This window comes from Pavona decussata, unplaced genomic scaffold, assembly GCF_977016875.1.
Source record: "Pavona decussata unplaced genomic scaffold, jaPavDecu1.1 SCAFFOLD_53, whole genome shotgun sequence".
NCBI lineage: Eukaryota > Metazoa > Cnidaria > Anthozoa > Scleractinia > Agariciidae > Pavona > Pavona decussata.
The window spans coordinates 4,397,658-4,418,298 of record NW_028145475.1 but is presented as its reverse complement, the minus strand read 5'-3'; the positions used below and the strand labels follow the sequence as shown (position 1 = coordinate 4,418,298).

Genomic DNA, 20,641 nt, shown 5'->3' with positions numbered 1-20,641 from the left:
TTAGCTATTACTTGGCGTAAAACAACGTGCCCTGTTGATAAAAGAGAGATTTCGGCTAGCGGAAAATTTACAAAGTACTCGAAGTACTCGCCGCTCGCCATCTGTATTTTTCTAAAGTGCTCGCTGCTCGCAAGAAAAATTTGACAACTGCTCGTGCTCGCAAAAATAAACACACTGCTCGCATGCTCGCAAATGCTCGCAAAGACCATTCGATACCCCTACATAGGTACACCGGCGACATCGACAACACGATTACCACACCAAATTCACTCAGTCAGAAGTTCACCCATGCAGTTTACTTTAGCACAACACAATCGCTGATCGAATCAATATTTGAGCCTTCTGTAGTGCTCTTGAAAGACTACGGGGTGGAAGAGCAAGCTCGCCAGCGTTCACATCCCGGAAGGCATTTCGTGGTTTCAGTTCGTGTTTCGAAACTTTGAAAACAACGGCGATAAGACCGCCTTTCGCTCCCGTTAAACGACAATTTTAAAATTTTAAACCAAGAACAGTCTCGACAACTGACGTAGGATGAAAACACATGGCGAAAAGTCACGATTGAAAGAGTAAATATATTTGAATAAGTTGCATATCAAAGCCCAACAATCATCGGACAATCACTGAGCTTCCTGAAGCCGACTATTACCTTCATGTGGCATAGATTAATTGATATCTGACCCAAAAGAAAAGAACTCTGTTAGCTTTAAACAAGACCATCATTTGATGGCATGTGTTTTTCAGAGTTTTGCCCCCTACTCTTGCCTAAATATTGTAGTCGATTGACTGATTACTGCTTTTTGTTCCACTCCAGGTTATCTTGCTATGTCAATGCTTCTGTCTCCAGCTGTCAATTTTGGTTTTTGTCGTAAACTGCTATGTTGTTTTCCAATTCAACGTTATCACCTCCAAGAGAGTCAAGTAAGGTAATCCTGATATAGCTTGATATGAAAACAGGCAACATGACGCAAAGTAGAGATTTAAGGCTTCTCACTTGGAATAGTCACAATTCGTGATTTTAAATAACATTGCAACGTATAAAGGTTGTACAACGGTTTGAGAAGATAATTATAAATATAAGCGAAATTTGTCCATTTTTTGTTCCAGATCAGGTAAGAGATAAGCAAGGAACAAATTAAAGGCGACTGAAAAATCAAATCATTTACATTTCAGAAAAGCATTATTATAGCTCCATTTCTTCCTGTAACAATAATTATATGAATGAAAGTACATCAATCGATTTTACTGTATGAAATTGTAAACAGTCAATACGCTGCTTACCTGAAAATCCGATTCCTTTAAGTCTTTGGTTGTAATAAAAACTATACGAAGTCATGAATATTTAGACTAGGCACCTCCAAAGCCTCGAACAACAATGTGCCTAATAATTGGTATTGTGGTTAAAATGGACAGCACGCCAGCTTTTTCCGTTCGGTGGATTGCAAAAAGCGTACAACTTAGTTATAAACATAAATTTCATCAAAATTGGAAGGCGGAGTTGTCAATTTGAACCTCAGCGCTTTTGACTACACTTAGCTTCCCTTATTTCTTAAGAAATCACTGAAAATCGCCAAAACTGATGTTCGTCATTGTTGCTTGTCATCATCGTCTCTGTATTTGTCCATAAATTCCATGTGAAACTTGCTAATTCTGCTGATCATGGCAACTACTTTATCCTCAGAGGGTAGAATCGTAAACCTGCAGCGAGGAAATCAAGATAATGTGAGTGCTTCGTTTCATTGTAGACATTTAACTACCTCGTTAAAAATTTATACGTTATCTTCCTTTCTTTATAAGGAAATTTAACTTACTGCAACAAAGTGAGAGTACAGCTAAAAGTTGTCAGTCCTAGACGGGAGTCGAACCCATCAAATTCCTTTGACAGGTCAAATGCTCTAACTGCTATAGAGTGCACAGAAAGTCAATTCCGGCCCCGTCGATGATATGGTAAGTGCAAAAGCTTTGACAATGAGACTTGGAAAACAAATAGCACGTCCAAAGATGTTTCCTTTGAGATCCACAATGGGAATTGATGACGTCATATGGCATGGTAATTATGTCATGATTGCCAAATGGCAGCCATCTTGGAATTCTCGATTTCCCCAAAATTTCAGGAAAGCGCCAAAACAGAACGAGAACCAACTGTAGCTGTGAGTGTACTTTTCAAATGTTTCCAGAGAAACGTTTCCATTCGTTCTTTATTTTTCAATTTCGTTCATTGCACTTTGTCAAGGAGGCATTGTTCACTTTTTCCAGACGTAACGAATTGATGGCATCAATGACATCAATGAAATCAATGAGCAATCAATGAGTAATCGATCAATAATCGATAGGCCACAAAATTTTCAGTCATCGATTAGTCATTGATTTTATTGTTTAGTTTAGATGGCATCGATCGTCTTTGGTGGCTACACAAACCATACCACATCGAAAATAAAGAGATAAAAACAATTTCCTATCTACATTAATAGATCAAATTAACCGCCTCAGACGGGAAACTTTTACCCCGGCAGGAAAACGTGTCTAAAATTTACATGTTTATTTTCCAGATTGATAGCCAGGATAATGAGACAGACAACTCGACGTTCTGAACAGTTCCTGTTCGACAATTCTACCGTCCATCAAATCAATATGAAGAATTCCGTTTCGTTTTTCTCATAGATGGCCTATACATTTTAATGGACTAGAGACGACTAGTGCATTCCTGTGAATTCAGTTACTCAGTTTCCCCGTTTAACCATGCATGTACAATTCCTCTTTGCCTATTAGTATCGTCGCGAATCATTCACCTCAAAATTTATGACAGGAAAGTCAGTTATAATAAAGAAAAATGCCAGAAAATCGTAATAGATATGAATCATAATAATATATGGGTAATCAATGAAAAAAGCGGAGGCGCGGTGGTGTTGTGGTTAGCGCGTCGGACTTTCGATCGGACGGTCGGAGGATCTGAGAGTCGTTGGTTCAAGGCCAGGTTGGTCTCTTCATTGCTGTGTTGTTTCCTTAGACAAGAAACTTTGCTCCATATCGTCTCTCTTCACCCCGGTATATAAATGGGTACCGGCGACATACTGCTGGGGGTAACCCTGCGATGGACGATGGACTAGCATCCCATCCAGGGGGGAGTAGCAGTACTCCTAGTTGCTTCATGCTACAGAAACCGGACTAATCTCCGGCCGTGTGGGCCACTTAGGCTCTTGTGCGACTTTACCTTTAATCAATGAGTAATCGATGGGTAATCAATAGGTTATCGATGAGTAATCAATAGCATCAATGAATAATCGATGACATCGATGAGTAATCGTTGACCACAAATTTTAGTTCATCGATTAGTCATCGATTACCCATTGATCATCGCCAACATATCAATGACTAAAAATTGATTACTCATTGATTACCCATCGATTAATCATTGATGACATTGATCATCGATTAGTTATATCTGGATTATTGTGTAACGTGCTAATATATATAACATCCTGACCTGACATGATATGTCCCTTCTTTCTGTCCAAAGCAGTTCCCAGCCATGGGGTATATTCCAATTGTTTCTAACATCTGCCAACTGTAGAAAGCATCTGGTGTACAATTGTTAAGCTGATATAGCAAGCATCGAAAAAGAAGTTTCAGTTTGATTGGCCAAAGGACAGTTTTCGCAAAGATTTGCGGACATGATATCTTCGGATGGGGAGGCTGGAGGGGGGATGGAGTGTGCTCACTAAAATAGGCTATATGGGGTGACAATTAAGTCCAAGGATTAGAATGGGTAAGAAATACTGATAAAACATTTCTGGAAGAAATTTACTACCAACGAAAAGAATAAGCTTGCTTATGTCAATACGAGTGTAGTGCTTTTTTCTTTGTGTAATAGAGTAGTGTAACGTATATTTATGCATGTACAATCTGTGATGTATTATGCGTATTTGTAAATGCTGTAACAACCCAAAAACAAATAAAATACAATAATAATAATAATAATAATAATAATAATAATAATAATAATAATAATAAGCTTGCTACTTGAAAGAAAAGTGAGGAGGTTCACAGGCTTTTCTTTCTTTAATTCTTTTCATTTACCAAGGTAAACCATTTACATCTTTGTTTGCGGTGTTTTGTTGACCTAGCAGTTTAGTTAAGCAATTAATTCATTTGTAATTCAATATTGCACTGTTCCACTTCACGCTCTCACCTTTGCCGCTTCAATAGCTTTTCGTGGAAGTTTGATTCTGGGAAATGCATACAACGAACCCGTGACTTCACAACACGTGACTCCTTCGAGAGAATTCAACATTTCTGTGGTTATCTTTGCTTTCCTTCGGTATGAGTCTAGAATGGCCATCTTCTCCTGTGAAGTATACATCTTTCTTACTACTGACTATCACCAATTAAACCCTCCCCCCTCATCCCCAAAAGGAAAATAACACATCTCACAGGAAGCGACTGAAATATCACAGCAAACATTTCAGAACTCCAAACAAGTCATGCTAGTTGGAACAGGCATGAAAAGCAACCAAATTGATTTAAGTAACGCGCCTGATTGGTTGAAAGAAGGTTTAACTTCCCTTCCAAATTGGGACGAAATCATCCTTTAGCACAGTTTTTACTGGGTTGCGAAAGAATTCTCACTTGCCTTGTTTTTTTGTTTCACTGAGCCCAGCGGTATGCTAAAGTCATTCCTGCCATTTATCAGCCAAAGAAAAGTACGTAATAGCAAACATGACTCGCTCGTATGCATTTTCCGCCCTTGGCGCGGGTTGCATGTATTTAATTCGAGTTGGCTCATTGGATTGTTTGCGGCTACTGTGATTGGCCATAGTGATTTATAATTTCCTTCGGTTCTTGTGTCGTGACAATCGATAGAAAACCGATAGTGCAGAAAATTCAGAATATTTTGGATTAAATATCGTAAATTCCCAACATAAGCCCGAGGGACTTTTTGAAGGGTCTTTTTACAGGGAGTACCTGTTATTGGAGATAATTTTGCGTTTTAGATTGGTTGCATGGGTTCGACAACGAAATAACTGTAAAACTAAGCTTACAGCTAACCGTCCGGGAAAGGGGGGAGGGGGGGGGGGTTATTACTGGAAGAATTCGGGGTCCTATATTTAGGGGATTGCGCTTTACCGTAAGCGCTGCATTCGTGGCTTACCTTGATAAAAGTCTCGTACGACTCGTCACCAGGCCGGGGCGGATTGCACATTGCACTCACGGCGGCCTTCAAGGATAAACAATGCTAGTCGCTTCAACAACTATCGCTGTCATTTTCCGATCTTACACTTAGGTAACATATACATATTTCATTTACAGTAAAGTGGAGCCCCGCTTTACAGACACCCGCTTATTACGGACAGCTATGTCTGTCCGGACGAAAAGCTCATAGACATATACACTCTGTTTTTTTTTTTATAAGAACCTATTTTATAACAACGTCAAGGCTGAGATTAACGAAAATTTTAAGAACGTATTAAGAACATTCCTCAGGATAAGAGTCGATTAAGAACGTTTTTATTTTGCTAATCTGTATATAAAATCAAGGCAGCAAATGTAAATTAACCAAAACACTTAAGGGCATGTTTTGCATAACATTAACAATGGTGACACACATCTTGGTTTGTCATAATCAGCAGTTCCAGGCAGTGCACTTTCTCTTGATAGGTTTCCTGGTCGCGTCCGGTGATTTACTAAAATACATGTAGTGTATACTATGTAATTTAAGAACATCTTAAGAACGTTTGCAGCCTCAAATCGCAAAAAAATATAAGAACGTTCAGCCTCAGCTCCAAAATTAGACGTTCTTATAAAAAAAAAAAAAAAAAAAACAGAGTGTATTTTCTTTTAATACGGACAACGGACACTTTTCTGTGACCCAAGTGACACGCTCTCATACAAACCTCGCTTTACAGACACTGGTTATCTCATAAATTGTCTAATATTCAATTTGTGTGGCTGAACCACAAACTGAAAATGTAAGTCACAGACCGGCTATATGTATTTTAAATGATTACGTTGTCAGTCGCATTTGAAGCACTGAAAAACATTACTTTTTGCGTGTGCGAGACTACAGTATGAATGAGAAATTAAACTAAGTTACATTAAGCAACGTTATGTTGCTTCAAAACTGTATGCTTTATCATCTTTGTATCGATTAAAAAAAGGACCCGTACGTGACGTCTATTGTGAGAAACCGCTTAATACAGATCCTTTGGTGTCGGTATTAACAGGGTTCCACTCTGCAGCAGTGCCGTTGAGTTGAGTGCTAACGGTGCTATGGAAGTTGGCGCGTCATTTGTGCGTCTAGATCCTATTTAGTAAATGATAATGGATGAAAAGGCTTCGAGCGCAACTGTGGAATTTTCAGGACAATCTTTCAGTCGATGGCATTATTATCCGATATACCAGCGAGCCAAAAGATTTGCTCTTCCTACGAGAAATCACTTGATATTTTCTTCTTACAATTTCATGTTTGAGCAAACTGAAGGTGCTTTGACAATGGCCATGGCCCTTTGAGTAGTTTACTCGATTTTTATTACAGTGTGATTTGATTGAAAAAGACCTTACAATGTGACTTTCGTTTATCTGTTTTTTTCTCCTCGATCAAAACGAGCAAAAGATGTCAAAAGATTTTAGCGAAACACCTTCGCATTTACCCATCAGAACTTTGGGTTGACTTAAGATTCATCCGCTGGCTAATCGTTCACGATCAATTGAATTTTATCTACAATCTTGAGAATGATGTGTTAATCGGTAAGTGACACAGGCATACTTGTAAAAAAATCCGAGTTCTCCTATCAGGAGTCGAACCAAGACCTTCTGATCACTAGTTCGGATACTCTACCACTGAGCTACAGGAGACTTGTGGGAGCTAAGGCCATTAAACTAGGTTCATGGGACAAACATCCTGCATACTGCTAGGAGTGGAATGTCAATTTGTGGCATATGCGTGATGGAATAAAATGTGATGGAATACATTGAGCCTGGTGAACAAATGAGAATAATGTATTAACCAGTAAGTGACACAGGCATACTCGGAAAAAAATCCGAGTTCTCCTATCAATTATTCTAATGTATTAATCTTTATTTTGTTATATCTCTTTTCCTGCATACCTGTCCAATCGATGTGGCGCAGACATCAGACGATAGTACACTCCTAAACTGGAGTTTAACCTCTTTACTGAAGCCTACCAGCTCTAAATAAGCACCCCTCAAACTACACCTAGCAAAACAAAACCAAGAGTCACGAAATCAGCCCTTGCGTATGCGGCCCAAAGCTCAAAATATACATCACGATGATCAGGGTCCTCGGAGGGGATTTGGGGGGAGGGAGGTGGGTGTCATCTCTGGAGCCTTGATTTTTTTTTTGCTTATATAATTGTTTTTACATAGCACTTCCCCTACAAGGATTAAAACATTGAATCTAGTCAGTTGACGTAGACGTAGACTAAAGCGATGAAGCCCTAATGGCACCCCATGGTTTGTCTGGGGACTCCTTGATTCTTGTCGTTAAGAAGAAAGCCGCATGTTTTCCTCACTTTACGCCCTCCTTTTTTAACATCCGATCCAAGGCAGCCCAGGATTTTTATCCGAAAACACGAACCTGGTGTTGATTATAAACTTTGCGTGAGAAATTCACTTGCTAAAGTTCAGCCATGAAAGTGGAAATACACTTCGCACTGTCGTCATTCTTACCATGCATTCGGCTGAAGCGGGCGAGTACCCGCTCTTTGGCTTCATCATAATTTTGTGAAGATTTCCGTAATAAAATCTTGTCAGTACTTCCAAACGTCACAGAGTTAAGAGCGATTTTTCATTTTTACCCCACGTGTGAAATCTTTTTCTAGCTTTTTCCGCACGCCTTTGAAGTGCATAATTAGCTTTCCGAAAGCTAATTATGCACTTTCGTCTTCGGCGAGGACGAACCCACGACCACCAACTTTTTCATATAATCTAGGAGTTTGATAATTTCATACTATTCGAGATCAATAAACACCAAAAATTGGAAATCCGTTTGCTTTTGAAACCGTCGCCCTTGAACTGGTATTCACTTAAACATCATGTACTTACTCGCCATAAAATCCTTTTGAGACTGAATTTATTGACATCAGTTGGAACTTGTTATACTCGGGTCCCAGATCTCTCAGTACCTTCCTGCACGAGTGGAACTGGACCTCTTTGGTGAACACTGTTTCCTGGTAGACTTCGTCAGCAAACAAAACTAGCTTTTCCTGTGCGCAAAACTTGATAACATCCCGGATGTTTTCGTAAGTGAAGATCTGACCTGTCAAATTACACATTGCACAGAGAAAACTATAAACTGAATTCAATTATGAGATTGCTCTCGTCTCTCTCAGTATTCAAATAAGCGCGCAAAGGAAGGTGGTCTCGCGCGCGAATTGAAATATGAAGGGCCTGAGGAGGAGGCAGAGGTTGACACCTACTTCTCATAAACTGAGACAATTTCCCCGGGAGGACTCCCATGTAAAAGTGGCGGGGGTGATCGTCGCACCTTTTAGGGGTTATAATTCGTGGTTTGTTACCCCTTAGGGTGCTAAAGTGTAAAATGACTTCTATCAGAGGTATGGTAGTACTTTTCAGGATACGGTTGAGCCGAACAATGTGAGAGGACGTAAATGTCAGTCAACTGATTTGGCACCTCTTAGGGGTAAAAAATAGTTGGGACTACCCCCTCCGCCAAAAGCAGAATTCTGATACCTTTTAGGGGTTCTTTCAACATTTTCGCCAATCACCCCCATCACTTTTATATCCCCCTCACCACTCAAACAAAATTATGAGGGTTTTAGGACGAAGTTTTTATCTTTTAAATTAAAATGATGCTCGATGAACTCAACGACTATGTTACAACAATTGCATACTAGCCAGTTGGGCTCCCTGATTTTATTATGGAACACGTGTCCTGCTGAAAGAATGGTGTAGTGCGGTGGGGGCCCGAGACCGAGTTATTAGTTGGGCATGCGCGATAACGTATCTTTAGCATTGCTCGACCCCACTAGCACTTGCGCTATAAACGCTGCCGAGGGTAAATAAAGGTTATTTAGCTATTTCTATTTTTACTGAGCGAATGCGTTTTAGCTTGTGTTTTACTGCGAGTTTCCACGCAAGTGCGTGGCTTTAAACACATTACCGTTACGCTAGTACAAATAGGCTTGGGATGTTGGTTGCATGAATTGTGACAAGATGGCATCGTTTCTGTCTGGTTTTTTTTACGACTGCCATAAGAAAACAGCTAAAAAAAACCCTTTTCGGCCAAAATATTAACATTGACGATCTTCATCACTTGTTACCTGTGGGATTTCCAGGGTTTATCAGTACCAGTCCCCTTGGTGTACAATGCGGCATGGCTTCGTCTAAAGCTCTCTTCAGTTCAGAAATGTCCAAAGCCCAGTCGTTATCTTCGTCCAAATAGTAAGGAATCTGTCCGGAAAGAGATTGGTACAACTCGGTTGATCACAAATGAGGTCTACACTTGATACTCTCAATCCTTTATTAATATAATAAAAGGTATTCGCTCTAGTGCATAACCTGCGCAGCTGATAGTATTGTCTCCACAAAGGTGAATAGCCAATCAGAGGGAGCGAAAAACTCTTAACCACTGGTGTGGTATGACTACTAAAGTACTAAAATACTCATAATCCTTTAGCTCAAAGTCAGCAAAGAAACCTTTTCAGTCATGCACCTCAGACGATTTAAAAGCTCGGCTAGAAATATGTTCTGATTTTCAAGGTGGAAAAGGAAAATAATTTTGTATTGCTTCTTTTATTCTTACCACTTTTATACTTATTGATATTAGTATATCCTACGAAGAATTTGGCTGTTGATTACTATACAGTAATGCTTTGGATGAGGCAGGGTTAGTGTCTCCTTCTGAGCCTTGAGCTAAGGCCTGTACCGGTTTCCTACAGAAAATAACCCAGGGTAGCATCATTTACAATCTTATACACCAAAATGTACTACAATCCATTGGCCAGTACAACCTGAGGTAAGGTAGAACCAAGTAACCAATACCAATCAGGACTGAAAGATTCAAGAACTTTGTAACCATGAAAAGGAGGGGCTCTCATTTCAGCGCATGTGCATGAATCTAAATGCTTTTGTCTCCTTCTTATCAACTTTATGGCCTTCAAAATCCCACTCACTTGTACTTCAGTAAGCACATTCTATAAAAAGTCCAAGCAAAATGACTGATGACCAAAATGTACAGAAAATGTTAGTGGATTGTACTCATATTGTCTATACTGAATTTAGTGTTGACCCGTAGGATTTATTCCACGGTTGATATGTTTACAGTTATTTGCGTGCGAAATAACGCAATCATATGAAAAAATTACCACCCGAGTTACCTATTGCCTTCTGAATGGTTCATAAACAACGAATTAAATTAAACAGGCTTGGGTCATAGTGAGCAAAGGCGAAAAAGTATTTTGATTCATGGACATGGGCAGAACCGTGTACCCTCCCCATGAAGTACCAGACTATAATCTAGATTTCTCTAATATGATGATGATGATGATGATGATGATGATGATGATGATGATTATTCTTATTATTACTATTATTATTATTATTACTATTATTATTATTAGGACCTTGCTGATTGAATGTTGTGAATGGGAAGCACCCCCTTATCATCCCAGTGTCCGGTGGAGTTGTTTTTTGGACTCGTGTAAGCTAATTTATCTTTGAAAAAGTAAACAATAAATCCCGCGAGAAATGCGAAACAAAGTAAATACCTGGTAAAGATTATACTCTAAGGCTCTGGAGATGTACTGGGTAAACACTGGAACCGGAACCATGAGTCCTGGTCTCTCCTTAAAATCACAATAGCTTGTTCCGAGCGCCATCATGCCAATCTGTAAAGAAGAAAGAGCGTCCAGCTGTTTTTTGCATGCCGATTTAAATTCAGTTTATTATTTCCACTCTCACGTAAGCTGGTGTCTCAGTTTAGGGCGTCAGTCTTTTATTTGGTCTTTAATCTCTTATACTCCTAATTACCGGTTAAATACCTCAACAAGCCTTAGCCTTTTCTAAACTTCAACTCGTAAGCTCCCTACCTTGTTCTATACCTCCAGCCGGAGAAAGATATCCCTTTCAGGCGGATCCTTCCCCCTTAGTACAATCCAGGCAGTACCCCCTCATCGGGGGAATTTTAATTCCACTATTTCTAACTCTCTACCTACGGACAAATCACTCCACGGATATACATAATTAGCACTGATGTGAAAAGAAGCGAACCAAACATGGAAAACAAAGTAGACAAAAGGTAAACTAAGTAAAGTTTCTACTCCTCCGGTCACGAGTCTTGTAGTTCGTGTGTTAGAACAAACAAGCCAAAATAGAAAATTGATAACTGATTGCTTGTCTGCCTCGTGTCCGGCTTGTTTGCTTCGTGTCTGTCTTTACACGGAACTAAACAGGTCAGGAGGGTAAGTTTCTAAAGAAACTGTAGTGCTGTGTCGTTGGTGGCGTAGAAAAGAATGTTTGGTTTTTCAGAGTTGATGGGGTTATTTCGCCACCATAAGAGACTCGAGTTCACTCAAAACATACCGTTATGTCTTTAAGTTCGTCGGAGAGGAATGTGTCTCTAGTATCCAAAAGGGCAACAATAATAAAGTTTCCTAAGCATTTCTGCTAATCCATGCCAATCGTGCCTTTTTATCCATGTTACGACTTCAGGAACACACTTCAATTTCGTTTAAAAAACTTTAAGCAGCAATAGTATTTGGCACCGAATGATCCGCGCTTCCTTTGCGCCCGCCGAAACTTAAAACGAGCTGAGAGAGGGGTGATCTTGTCAAGATTTTTGATACTCTTTAGAATAAATGATGCTTACTATGACCCTTGTACCCCAACTAAATTTGTCTCACGCACCCGTATTCCTTGTGATCCTCCACCCGTTAAAATGACGTCATCCGGGTCAGCAGCATAACCGTCTCTTCTGGAAATGAACTGGGCAACATCTTCGCGAATAATTCGCAATCCAATCGTTTCTGTATAAGAACCTTTTGGGAGACAAACAATTAGGTTAAACCAGACAAAAGTGTTCTGTCTTCAAAAAGAGTCCTTCCTTAGCTTAAGGTCACAAAATTGAGCTCCTTGGAGCTAAGCCGAATGATTGCAGTACTCACTAATAGCGAATCCGGATTTTGCGTTGAGGATCCTTCGAGCCTTTTCTCTTACATCCCATGGGTAGCTTGGGTCATCAAGAGAATTTGGACAAAGGAGACATGACAGAAACTGTCGAGGAATAGTAATTAAAACAGCAACAAAAATAAAACCTCGTAGTTGAGGACACCCTGCGGCAAATTAATATAATCAATTTCTACCTGTCTCATAGATGTAATGGGTGGCTGTCCAAATGCATGAGGATCTCCGTAATGTTTTATTACTTCTTCAAATGGTTTATCGTCACCCTATAGAAAGATAATATAATATTAATCCAGATAAGTGGCCTGGTAAATTAGACGTACTTCAGGGAGTTTTACTTATGCTAATTTCGTTTGGATCTTATATGGATAGCAAGCTCTAGTGTTTTTCCTTTTACAATACTCGAAGTCGTCATTGAAGTCCAAGCTATTTAGTCCAAACACTGTCTTGTGACATTCCACTAAGGACAGGTACTCTATTCGATGTTCATGTGTGTTCCAATTATATAAAACTCACTGTTCTATATAACTGTATTGTAACGATAAGAAGAAGTCTATGATTTAATTGTCACGATTAGCCTATTAAAATACTTTAAATTCAGTGTTGCTGCTTTAGTAACAGCATATTAAAATATTGTAAGCCAGAAATGTGGAAATAAGCAAAATAAACTTGCTGATATAATTGGAAATGCACTGTGCACACTGTAATGATTTGATTTACATGTACCACCCTGGGGGCGTGGGCGGTCTAATTTACTTTTGGAAGCTAAGGGGAGGAGAGGTGCCGGTGGGGGAGAGGGTGCTTATTTGCACTTATATCCAGCATTGAACGCAGTTGAAAAATTTTAAAATTTACCATTTTTCGCGCTGACCTTTCGAATCTTACAAAGTTTTTTTCCCTTTGTAATGTAAATAACAACACATTCTCAAAGCGAAGCAGCGGATTTTACAAAGTTTAGCGGAAATTGCAAAATTTACAAAATAAAGGATTTTTCGTTAAGCCTTCTGTGAAATTTTTTCTCTGCCTTTGTAATGTAAATAACAACACAACCTCAAAACGGTGCAGCGGATTTTACAGAATAACCGGAAATTGCAAAATTTACAAATTTAACGATTTTTCGTAAAAGCCTTCAACGCGCTTGCAAGTAATGTAACGACAAAACAGAGAGCGCGCCGGTTCTATAAACTTCACGTACCAACCAAACTAGAAAAGAAGGGACTCACTTGTCCTTTACAAAATAAAAATCAAACCACAAATTTGTATTGCTCCGTTTTATTGTCCATTCCATGGCGGAATACTTCGACCGCTTAGTAATCAATAGTTTTTGTACACCTTACTGGAAACCAACACGTGCATTAATTCGTTCGATTAACCAATCTCGTCTCCAATCTCAGAAAGGCTCAGAAAACTATCCACAACCAAAAAAACAAAAACAAAACTAAGTACCAGTTCTTTATACTTTGTCCCAGTCTCCCCAGCGAATGCCTGACTGATTTGAACATGTTTATTGTTCACAAGTGTTCGCCGTCTTTGCTTCCTGCTTCAAAAAAAATACTGCTTGCCCTTTAGGCGGAAACGAAGGGAAGGTGCCCGACCCAAGACATGTAAGTAACATTTTGAAAGACAATGTACAATACTTGGCCCGTTTATTCTTCCCCTATTCCCTAAAAGTCTTGTTCATAAGCGCAGCAATGTTGCTATTTTTATAAAACTTATATGGCCATATTATTTGTCTTTTAACATGCATCTTAATATAGTCTCCCCAGTCAGCTTTATTGAGATGAATACATTTTGACACTGAAGTAAGGTGTATGAATACATTTTAAAACTAAAGTACCATTACTGTTCAGTGACCTGGAATTAATTGGCCATCGATTGGCCAGGTATTCTGCACTTTTGCCATAACTCAATATGCTAAGTGATTAATGTTCACTTTGATGGCCTTGAGAAACTTTACAATTCTCGTAATTTTCACGATTTTTGAAGTTTTGTTAAGGGCCTTTTACGAATCTATTTGCATTTCTCTGTCAATTTTTGTTGAAGACCTTGTGAAATTTTGAGATTCTTGTAATTTTTGTGATTGTCACAGTTTCCTGACAAGGAAACTGTGCAATCTTAAGTATTTTAAATAATTAGTTAACACTTGTTGCTGGCCTGGCATCAAAGGCATAACTGCCTTGGTGAACAGATTATTATCGATTTGTGGGGAAGTGGGGGGGGGGGGGGGGGAGAATGGAAATGGACTGGCTTCTTGAAGCTATTGAAAGGGCTCCAAGGAGCACAGTCATCACCTGAGTTTGCATGCACATTAATTTATTGTGTAGTATCACTTTTTCATAAGGAATGCAGCACTTGCCTCCCTCGCAGATGCACCTTTGGCTCGTCACGCAATCTTTCTCCTGTATGGGAGGCTAATACAGCACCTGCTGTCACACAAGTATGCGGTTCCCCTATTCCTGACAGAGGGTGGAACTCAGCACCAAAATTCCACCCTTTTCACATTTTCAAAATGTATAGAAAACAAGGAATAAAGCACCATACAATCATCCCATAAGATTTCATTAAGAAGGTTGTCAAAATGCTCTCTAACATATTTAACATATTTTTGGGTTGTATTTCAATTGAAATTTGTATTTTGGGCAAATGCAAGGTGGCTGAGTGGTGCACAGCACATGACCACATGTGCCAACTCCTAGATTATCTGAGAGTCCCTGCATGTGCAACACATGTCCTGGCTTCCCTCTATATGGGTTGGGTCACAAAATCTCCCAGATATAATTATTATTAACAATTATTGCAAGAGTGCATTGGATAGGAGATGAAAGATAGCCTTTGAGGCATGCTGAGTTGGCTGTATTCATGTGATATCTAACAATTGCAAGTGAAATAATTGTTTATTAAAATAATGCACTACATCTTGCAGACCATCTGATTTTGCTTTGCAAGGGTCACTATTTCTCAGGCATCATATATATTATGGCTGATATACCATGGAACCTAAGCCAATCAAAACTCTGCAATTGCATTATCCAATTATCACATTTTTAATAAAAGCAATTATTTTTTCATTGTTCTCTACAATCAACTCAGATTTTAAGCCCAATAAATTCGCTTAAGGCCCCGTTCAGACTAGGTGCTGGTTCCTGGTTCCCGGGCACGGGCACTAGTCTGAACAGAGCTTTTTGTCAGTTCCATCATTTTTTCCTTATGCATCCCTACAATACAGCAAACAAAATGGCGAGCGCTTAATTGACGAAAGAGAACACAATTGCTCCTTGGGCACCAAGGAGTCTGAACAACGTCCTTTTAAGTGCCCGGGCACAGAGCCCTGGCACCGGCACCTAGTCTGAATAGGGCCTAAGTCCCCAAAATTTTAACTGGTTAAAATCTGTTATGGTGAAGTAATTTAGGTGTTTTGATCGGGGAGAGGAGTGGTTTGGTCATAAGGGGAGGGGGTGTGTGTTTCATGATACAAAAGAAAAAAATCAAAGTAGGACTGTTGAAAGTACTCAAAGATTGACTTTCTTCCAAATCATGTTTGTCAGTTGGAGTCGGTAATATCAAATCATGGAAATTTTCAGGCAGTTGAAAACTTTTTCCAAATACGATTAGGCACACATATCTGGAGGGGCTACTCTTGTATTAGTATATATTAATGACAGGGAGGTGCAAATGAGGCCAAATTAGACTGCAAAAAAAGGCCTAAATTGAAACAACTTTCTTAATGAAATCTTATGGGATGATTGTATGGTGCTTTATTCCTTGTTTTCTACACATTTTGAAAATGTGAAAAGGGTGGAATTTTGGTGCTAAGTTCCACCCTCTGTCAGTGCAAGGGAAACCACATACTTGTGTGACAGCGGGTGTTGCATCAGCCTCCCATGGCCATACAGAGGGAAGATTGCGTGACAAACCAAAGGAGCATCTACGAGGGAGGCTAGTGCTGCATTTCTTATGAAAAAGTGATACTACACAATAAATTAATGTGCATGCAAACTCAGGTGATGACTGTGCTCCTTGAAGCCCTTTCAATAGCTTTAAGAAGCCAGTTGATTTCCATTCTCTCGCCCCCCCCCCCCCCCCCCCCGCCACTACCCCACAAATTGATAATAATCTGTTCACTAAGCACCCACGAGCGACCATAAGAAATACAATATGCGTCGATCATCTTGAAACTTCAACATCCCCCCCCCCCCCCCCGGGCAAACCCCAGGCATTTGAACTTTTGAAGATTGGATCATTCAAATTCCCGCCCCCTCGGGCCAAAATGGTGTTCAAATGCCCTGCCTTATGATCAAGACTTTGTCGATCAAAAGCACTCTTATAATATTTTTAAGTGTTCCCACAAAGCGCACTAAGATATAACCGACGTAACGTGCTTGTGATAAGCTTACACAATTAAATTTCAGTGATAATAATTTGTTTATGACCGGCGCTGAAAGCACCGTGAATGCTGCTTGTTCGACTTTGCTCGTAGTAAACTCAACCTGACCCGTTCAAATTTGACTCACCCTTGCTAATTCTTGTCGGATCTCATTGCCCCGAAGATCGATCCATCCTCGTGTATAGCTGGCTCTCTGAAATACAGGACTGACAGTTTTGTCTGTGATGATTTCTTCTGCTGCCATGACTATTGATTGGAGCTATAGATATGTTCAGCTTTGTTTGGTTTTACTAGAACGAGGAACGGGGAACGGGGAATGGGGAATGAAGTTGGTCAGCGGTAAATTAAGCATGGCGGATGTTCGATCGAAGTCATCAGGCGAGGGTTGCTAAATGGCTTTGCGAACAGACGCACCATTGTGGCTTTTGAAACTTCTACCTTTCAAATGAATTGTTGCTGTGGTTGGGACAACACCAGGTTTTTATCTCCCGCTGTAGAATTTATAGTCTGCAGTTGCCGGCGGCACAGGCGCAGTCACGCAATCTTTCCCAGGGGCACCTAATGGATCGTTTCGGTAAAGATCTGTTCGGAAGGCCTTTAATCCCCTACAATTTTTTTTAAAGGGAATTTTCACCTCGAACTTTCGTGATATGGGAAATTTAAGGCCTGGTGTTTTCGGATTGATAAAATGTCGTTTCGGATACCGAAAAAAGGTCAGCTAAGATTTTCGGAAAGGAAATAAGACCTAAGGTTTTCGGGAAAGGGACAAACGATGACCCAGTAATTTCGAGAAGACTCAAGTTCCCCTAGAATGACCGAACAGATAAAAATATTATAGCGCAGCCTAAAATGAGCCTACAGAGCTTTAAAGGCACTCCAAATAGCCTGAAATAGATTTTCAAAGGATCTGAGAGAAAACTGTCGTTGGGTGCCCCTGCTTTCCTCCCTAATTCGCGGCCGTTTGGTTCTTTGGGTTCGCCTATGGCTCGATAGCCTGAACATTGCTAGTATATCTTCCTTTAACCTTATTAACTTAAACCTGCTTAAACTTTACAAATCAAAATGGAGCGGATGACTGGCTAAATTTTGCAGGGTGTATCAAGAGACCTCAAGAGGTACTTTAGGCAAATACAATGAATAGCTGTTGTAAGTCACCTCTTTTGATCAGCGTAAGCTATTCAGGTTCACCGAATGGCTGCTGACTTATTAAAGACGAGAAGTAAACTAACTGACTATTTAAAAAACACGGTAAACGTTGAAGAAGCGAGGCTACCAACTCCCACACCAGTGGCGTAGCGACTATATACGCACGTACGCAAGTGCATACCTCAAAAATCTAACAAATGAATATTTTATTTATTTATGTGACTTATTTATTTATTTATTTATTTATTTATTTACTTATAGATATTTTGGCGAAAAGTGACTTATACAAATGGAAGACTTTTCTCTCATTATTGCTGCTACATTACAAAAAGAAAACTGTGTGAATGTCAGCACAATTCATTTTATATGAGAGTTCAAAACCCAGTCACAACGGTGATGCCAGATGGTCGAGACACTTATGTCAACCTGCACCGCCGAACGCAGTTTAAGCGGCACGAAGAGACTGAAAACCCCTCTTCGAAGCACTACAAGTGAGGAGAGGCTGTCCTCTTTGGCAATAGGCCTTATCACGGTTTTCGACGCCATTTTGACGAGTAGGCAAACAGGCTTGAAATAAGAGCGTTTGATGGAAATCCGATATCAAATAATTTTCATGAAACATCGCTTCTGAAAAATTCATGAATTGGAAACCTTTGGTACTAGGAAAAGGATTTTAAGAAAAAAAAATTGGAAGGATGTAACTGTGCCAGAAAGCGTCCAGTCGTGTTTTGAACTTTCCATACATTTGTCTCTACAGGGAACCAGCCGTGAACTGCTACTAAAAATAGTTCGCTGGAAAAAATACAGGGAAATGTATGGAAAGTTCAAAACACGACTGGACGCTTTCTAAGACAGCTACCAATACTCCACATACACAAGCACAAGAATGTGGATATTGACAATCTAGTTCCCGAATTTTCCCGTCGTAAAGGGAGACGTCTCGCCATTTTCCTGTAGTCATACACATATACCAGTACTGCCAAAGGCTGACAAATAAACAACAAAGTTACTGAATAGTTAGCGTTTTGTCATGCTTTGTTTAATGAAACTTCTCCCCGGAAAAAATGGGAAATGGCATTTCCAAGGCCCCCACACCCCCCTAGAGGCTCGCGCCTTCGATGCTCGTTTCACTACGCCCTCCTGCGTACCTAGTAAACGGAAAAACCACACTACACCCCTGCATACATTTCGCTCAGTCCCGGCTAAACTTCTGTAATAAAAATTGTAATACTGCGCAGGGTAGTCAATAAATGTGAATTCAAAAGTTATAAAATAGACGCTGAAAGATAATTGGAAACCGACGTTTCGGCAATGCTGCCTTCTTCAGGGTACAAAACTGGCTAAACTTCGTCGAACATTTTTATTCAACATTTCGCGTTACAAACAAATGTTGTGCGTAAAGGCCTGTTAACACATGGAATTTTAGATGCAACTTTGTCGCACCCTCGCTGCCTCGTTCAATTTTTTCTTGCTTACGACTGTCGCATGCGATTTCTGTAGCACTCACTGCGGGCATCATGCAAAAAGTTGTACACAACTCTCGTCATTCTCGTCGTTCACCATTGCCTACAACTACGATTGTCGTAGGATTTGAAAACATGTTTCCAAATCCAAGCTACGATATTTTATGTAAAACTGTAAATGGTTTGAATCCCTGGGGGGGAGGGGGTACTTGACCCGCGTTTGGGTATAGGGGTGCCGCTGGGGGGTTTGAAACCCTGACCCTGCTTAGGACGACAACAACCTTAAATACCTACCCTGTGTAGAACAGCGCCCTTTATTTTAAGACTCTATTTTGGACAAAGGACAACCTCTAGTTTCTCTTGTTTTACAAAAGTGTTTATTGACAATTAATAGTAATTACATTTAAAGGCCCACTGTCACTTACCGGACGTGATGTTCCACGCATTGAAACGCGAACACCAATCACAACGGATAAAATGATACATTACCTAGAAGTGATGGCGAAAAATCCTAAAACTCAATTGACGTGAAGCATTGTTCACTAAAATAAACAAGGATAAACGTCTCTGATTTTGGGTTGCCAAATAATCAACGACAGTCTTCCAACCATACTCTGTCTAGGACGGGTCCAGGACAGACTCGCTTGAAATTATATACCCTGTTCAGGGCGGGGGGGGGGGGGGGGGAAACCATACCCTATCCAGCGGCACTTTCCCGTATAGCCCATATAGGGGAGTACCCCACGGGGTTTGAACTCAGGAGTCATGTCATAAGTACGTAAATTATGATCATCCGGGTGATTGTAGTCCTGAGAAGGACTGTTCAGGACCTTTTAGGGGACATTGACTGACGTTTCGAAAACCTGAGCGGAAGTCATTTTCAGAGTCAAGTAAATTGTGGAACGTCAGTGGATGGTATAAATGTCTCTGGTTGTTGACCTGATTGGTCAACGAAGTCGAGATGTTATTCAGTGGTCGCTTGTCAGTAAGCCGTGATGTTATAAGCTGTGATTGCAAGACTGTAAAAAGTGATTCAGTTGTTGCGTTTTGATCCGTCTTTTGTTGGTCCAGTTGGTCTATTGTTAGTAAAATTGTCCATTGTTTGTCTGTTCTGTTGATGTTGTCAATAAGTCGGTTGAGTGGCGTTTGTTGTAAGTTATTAAACCAGCTTTCCAGAGTGAGTCGTTGAAACTGAGTTATTTGTACTGTAGGTAAAATGCACTTGGCAGAGTCCCAGTCGATTTTGTGGTTCGTTTGTAGTATAAATGGTCGGTTCAGCCATGTGATTGTTGATATCACGAGAATGCGAGCGCAACTGGTTTGTGACTCTCCTGACAGTTTTGCAGACGAACTGACAAGTATTTAGACAACGTTTTCAACAAGAACAACTATAACAAGGACTTTGTTAGACGTAACACTTACAAGAACACTGAACCTAACGTCACAAACAACGACACGACTCCTGTCACTACCGCCGTGCGACTATACCTAA

At 40.1% G+C, this 20,641-nt stretch overlaps 1 protein-coding gene and 1 long non-coding RNA gene across 2 annotated transcripts in view; both read right to left on the bottom strand.

Moving 5' to 3' along the window:
* Positions 1-281: 281 nt before the first annotated feature.
* LOC146480602 (alanine aminotransferase 2-like) lies at positions 282-16,882 on the bottom strand. Its single transcript, XM_085109790.1, has 12 exons — positions 16,668-16,882; positions 12,336-12,422; positions 12,138-12,246; positions 11,881-12,011; positions 10,743-10,862; positions 9,297-9,426; positions 8,059-8,272; positions 7,102-7,210; positions 5,147-5,212; positions 4,187-4,342; positions 3,482-3,594; positions 282-1,695 (listed from the first exon to the last, which is right to left on the bottom strand). Exons 1-12 carry the CDS (start codon positions 16,782-16,784, stop codon positions 1,584-1,586), a joined length of 1,464 nt encoding a protein of 487 aa, XP_084965916.1. The 5' UTR covers positions 16,785-16,882; the 3' UTR covers positions 282-1,583.
* A 277-nt stretch (positions 16,883-17,159) lies between these two features.
* The window catches only part of LOC146480600 (uncharacterized), a 30,689-nt gene continuing 27,207 nt past the window's right edge, over positions 17,160-20,641 (bottom strand). The window contains exon 3 of the long non-coding RNA XR_014864734.1: positions 17,160-17,482. This is a non-coding gene — a long non-coding RNA (uncharacterized LOC146480600). The remainder of the gene's footprint in view (positions 17,483-20,641) is intronic.

Excerpts from the sequence above, each read along its gene's own strand:
- LOC146480602 (XM_085109790.1), bottom strand. The coding sequence starts at position 16,784 with ATGGCAGCAGAAGAAATCATCACAGACAAAACTGTCAGTCCTGTATTT. Across the intron at positions 10,863-11,880 it reads GAGGATCACAAGGAATACGG|ATTGGCATGATGGCGCTCGG; the intron begins GTGCGTGAGACA and ends TCTTCTTTACAG. Across the intron at positions 3,595-4,186 it reads AAGCTATTGAAGCGGCAAAG|CTTAACAATTGTACACCAGA; the intron begins GTGAGAGCGTGA and ends TTGCTATATCAG.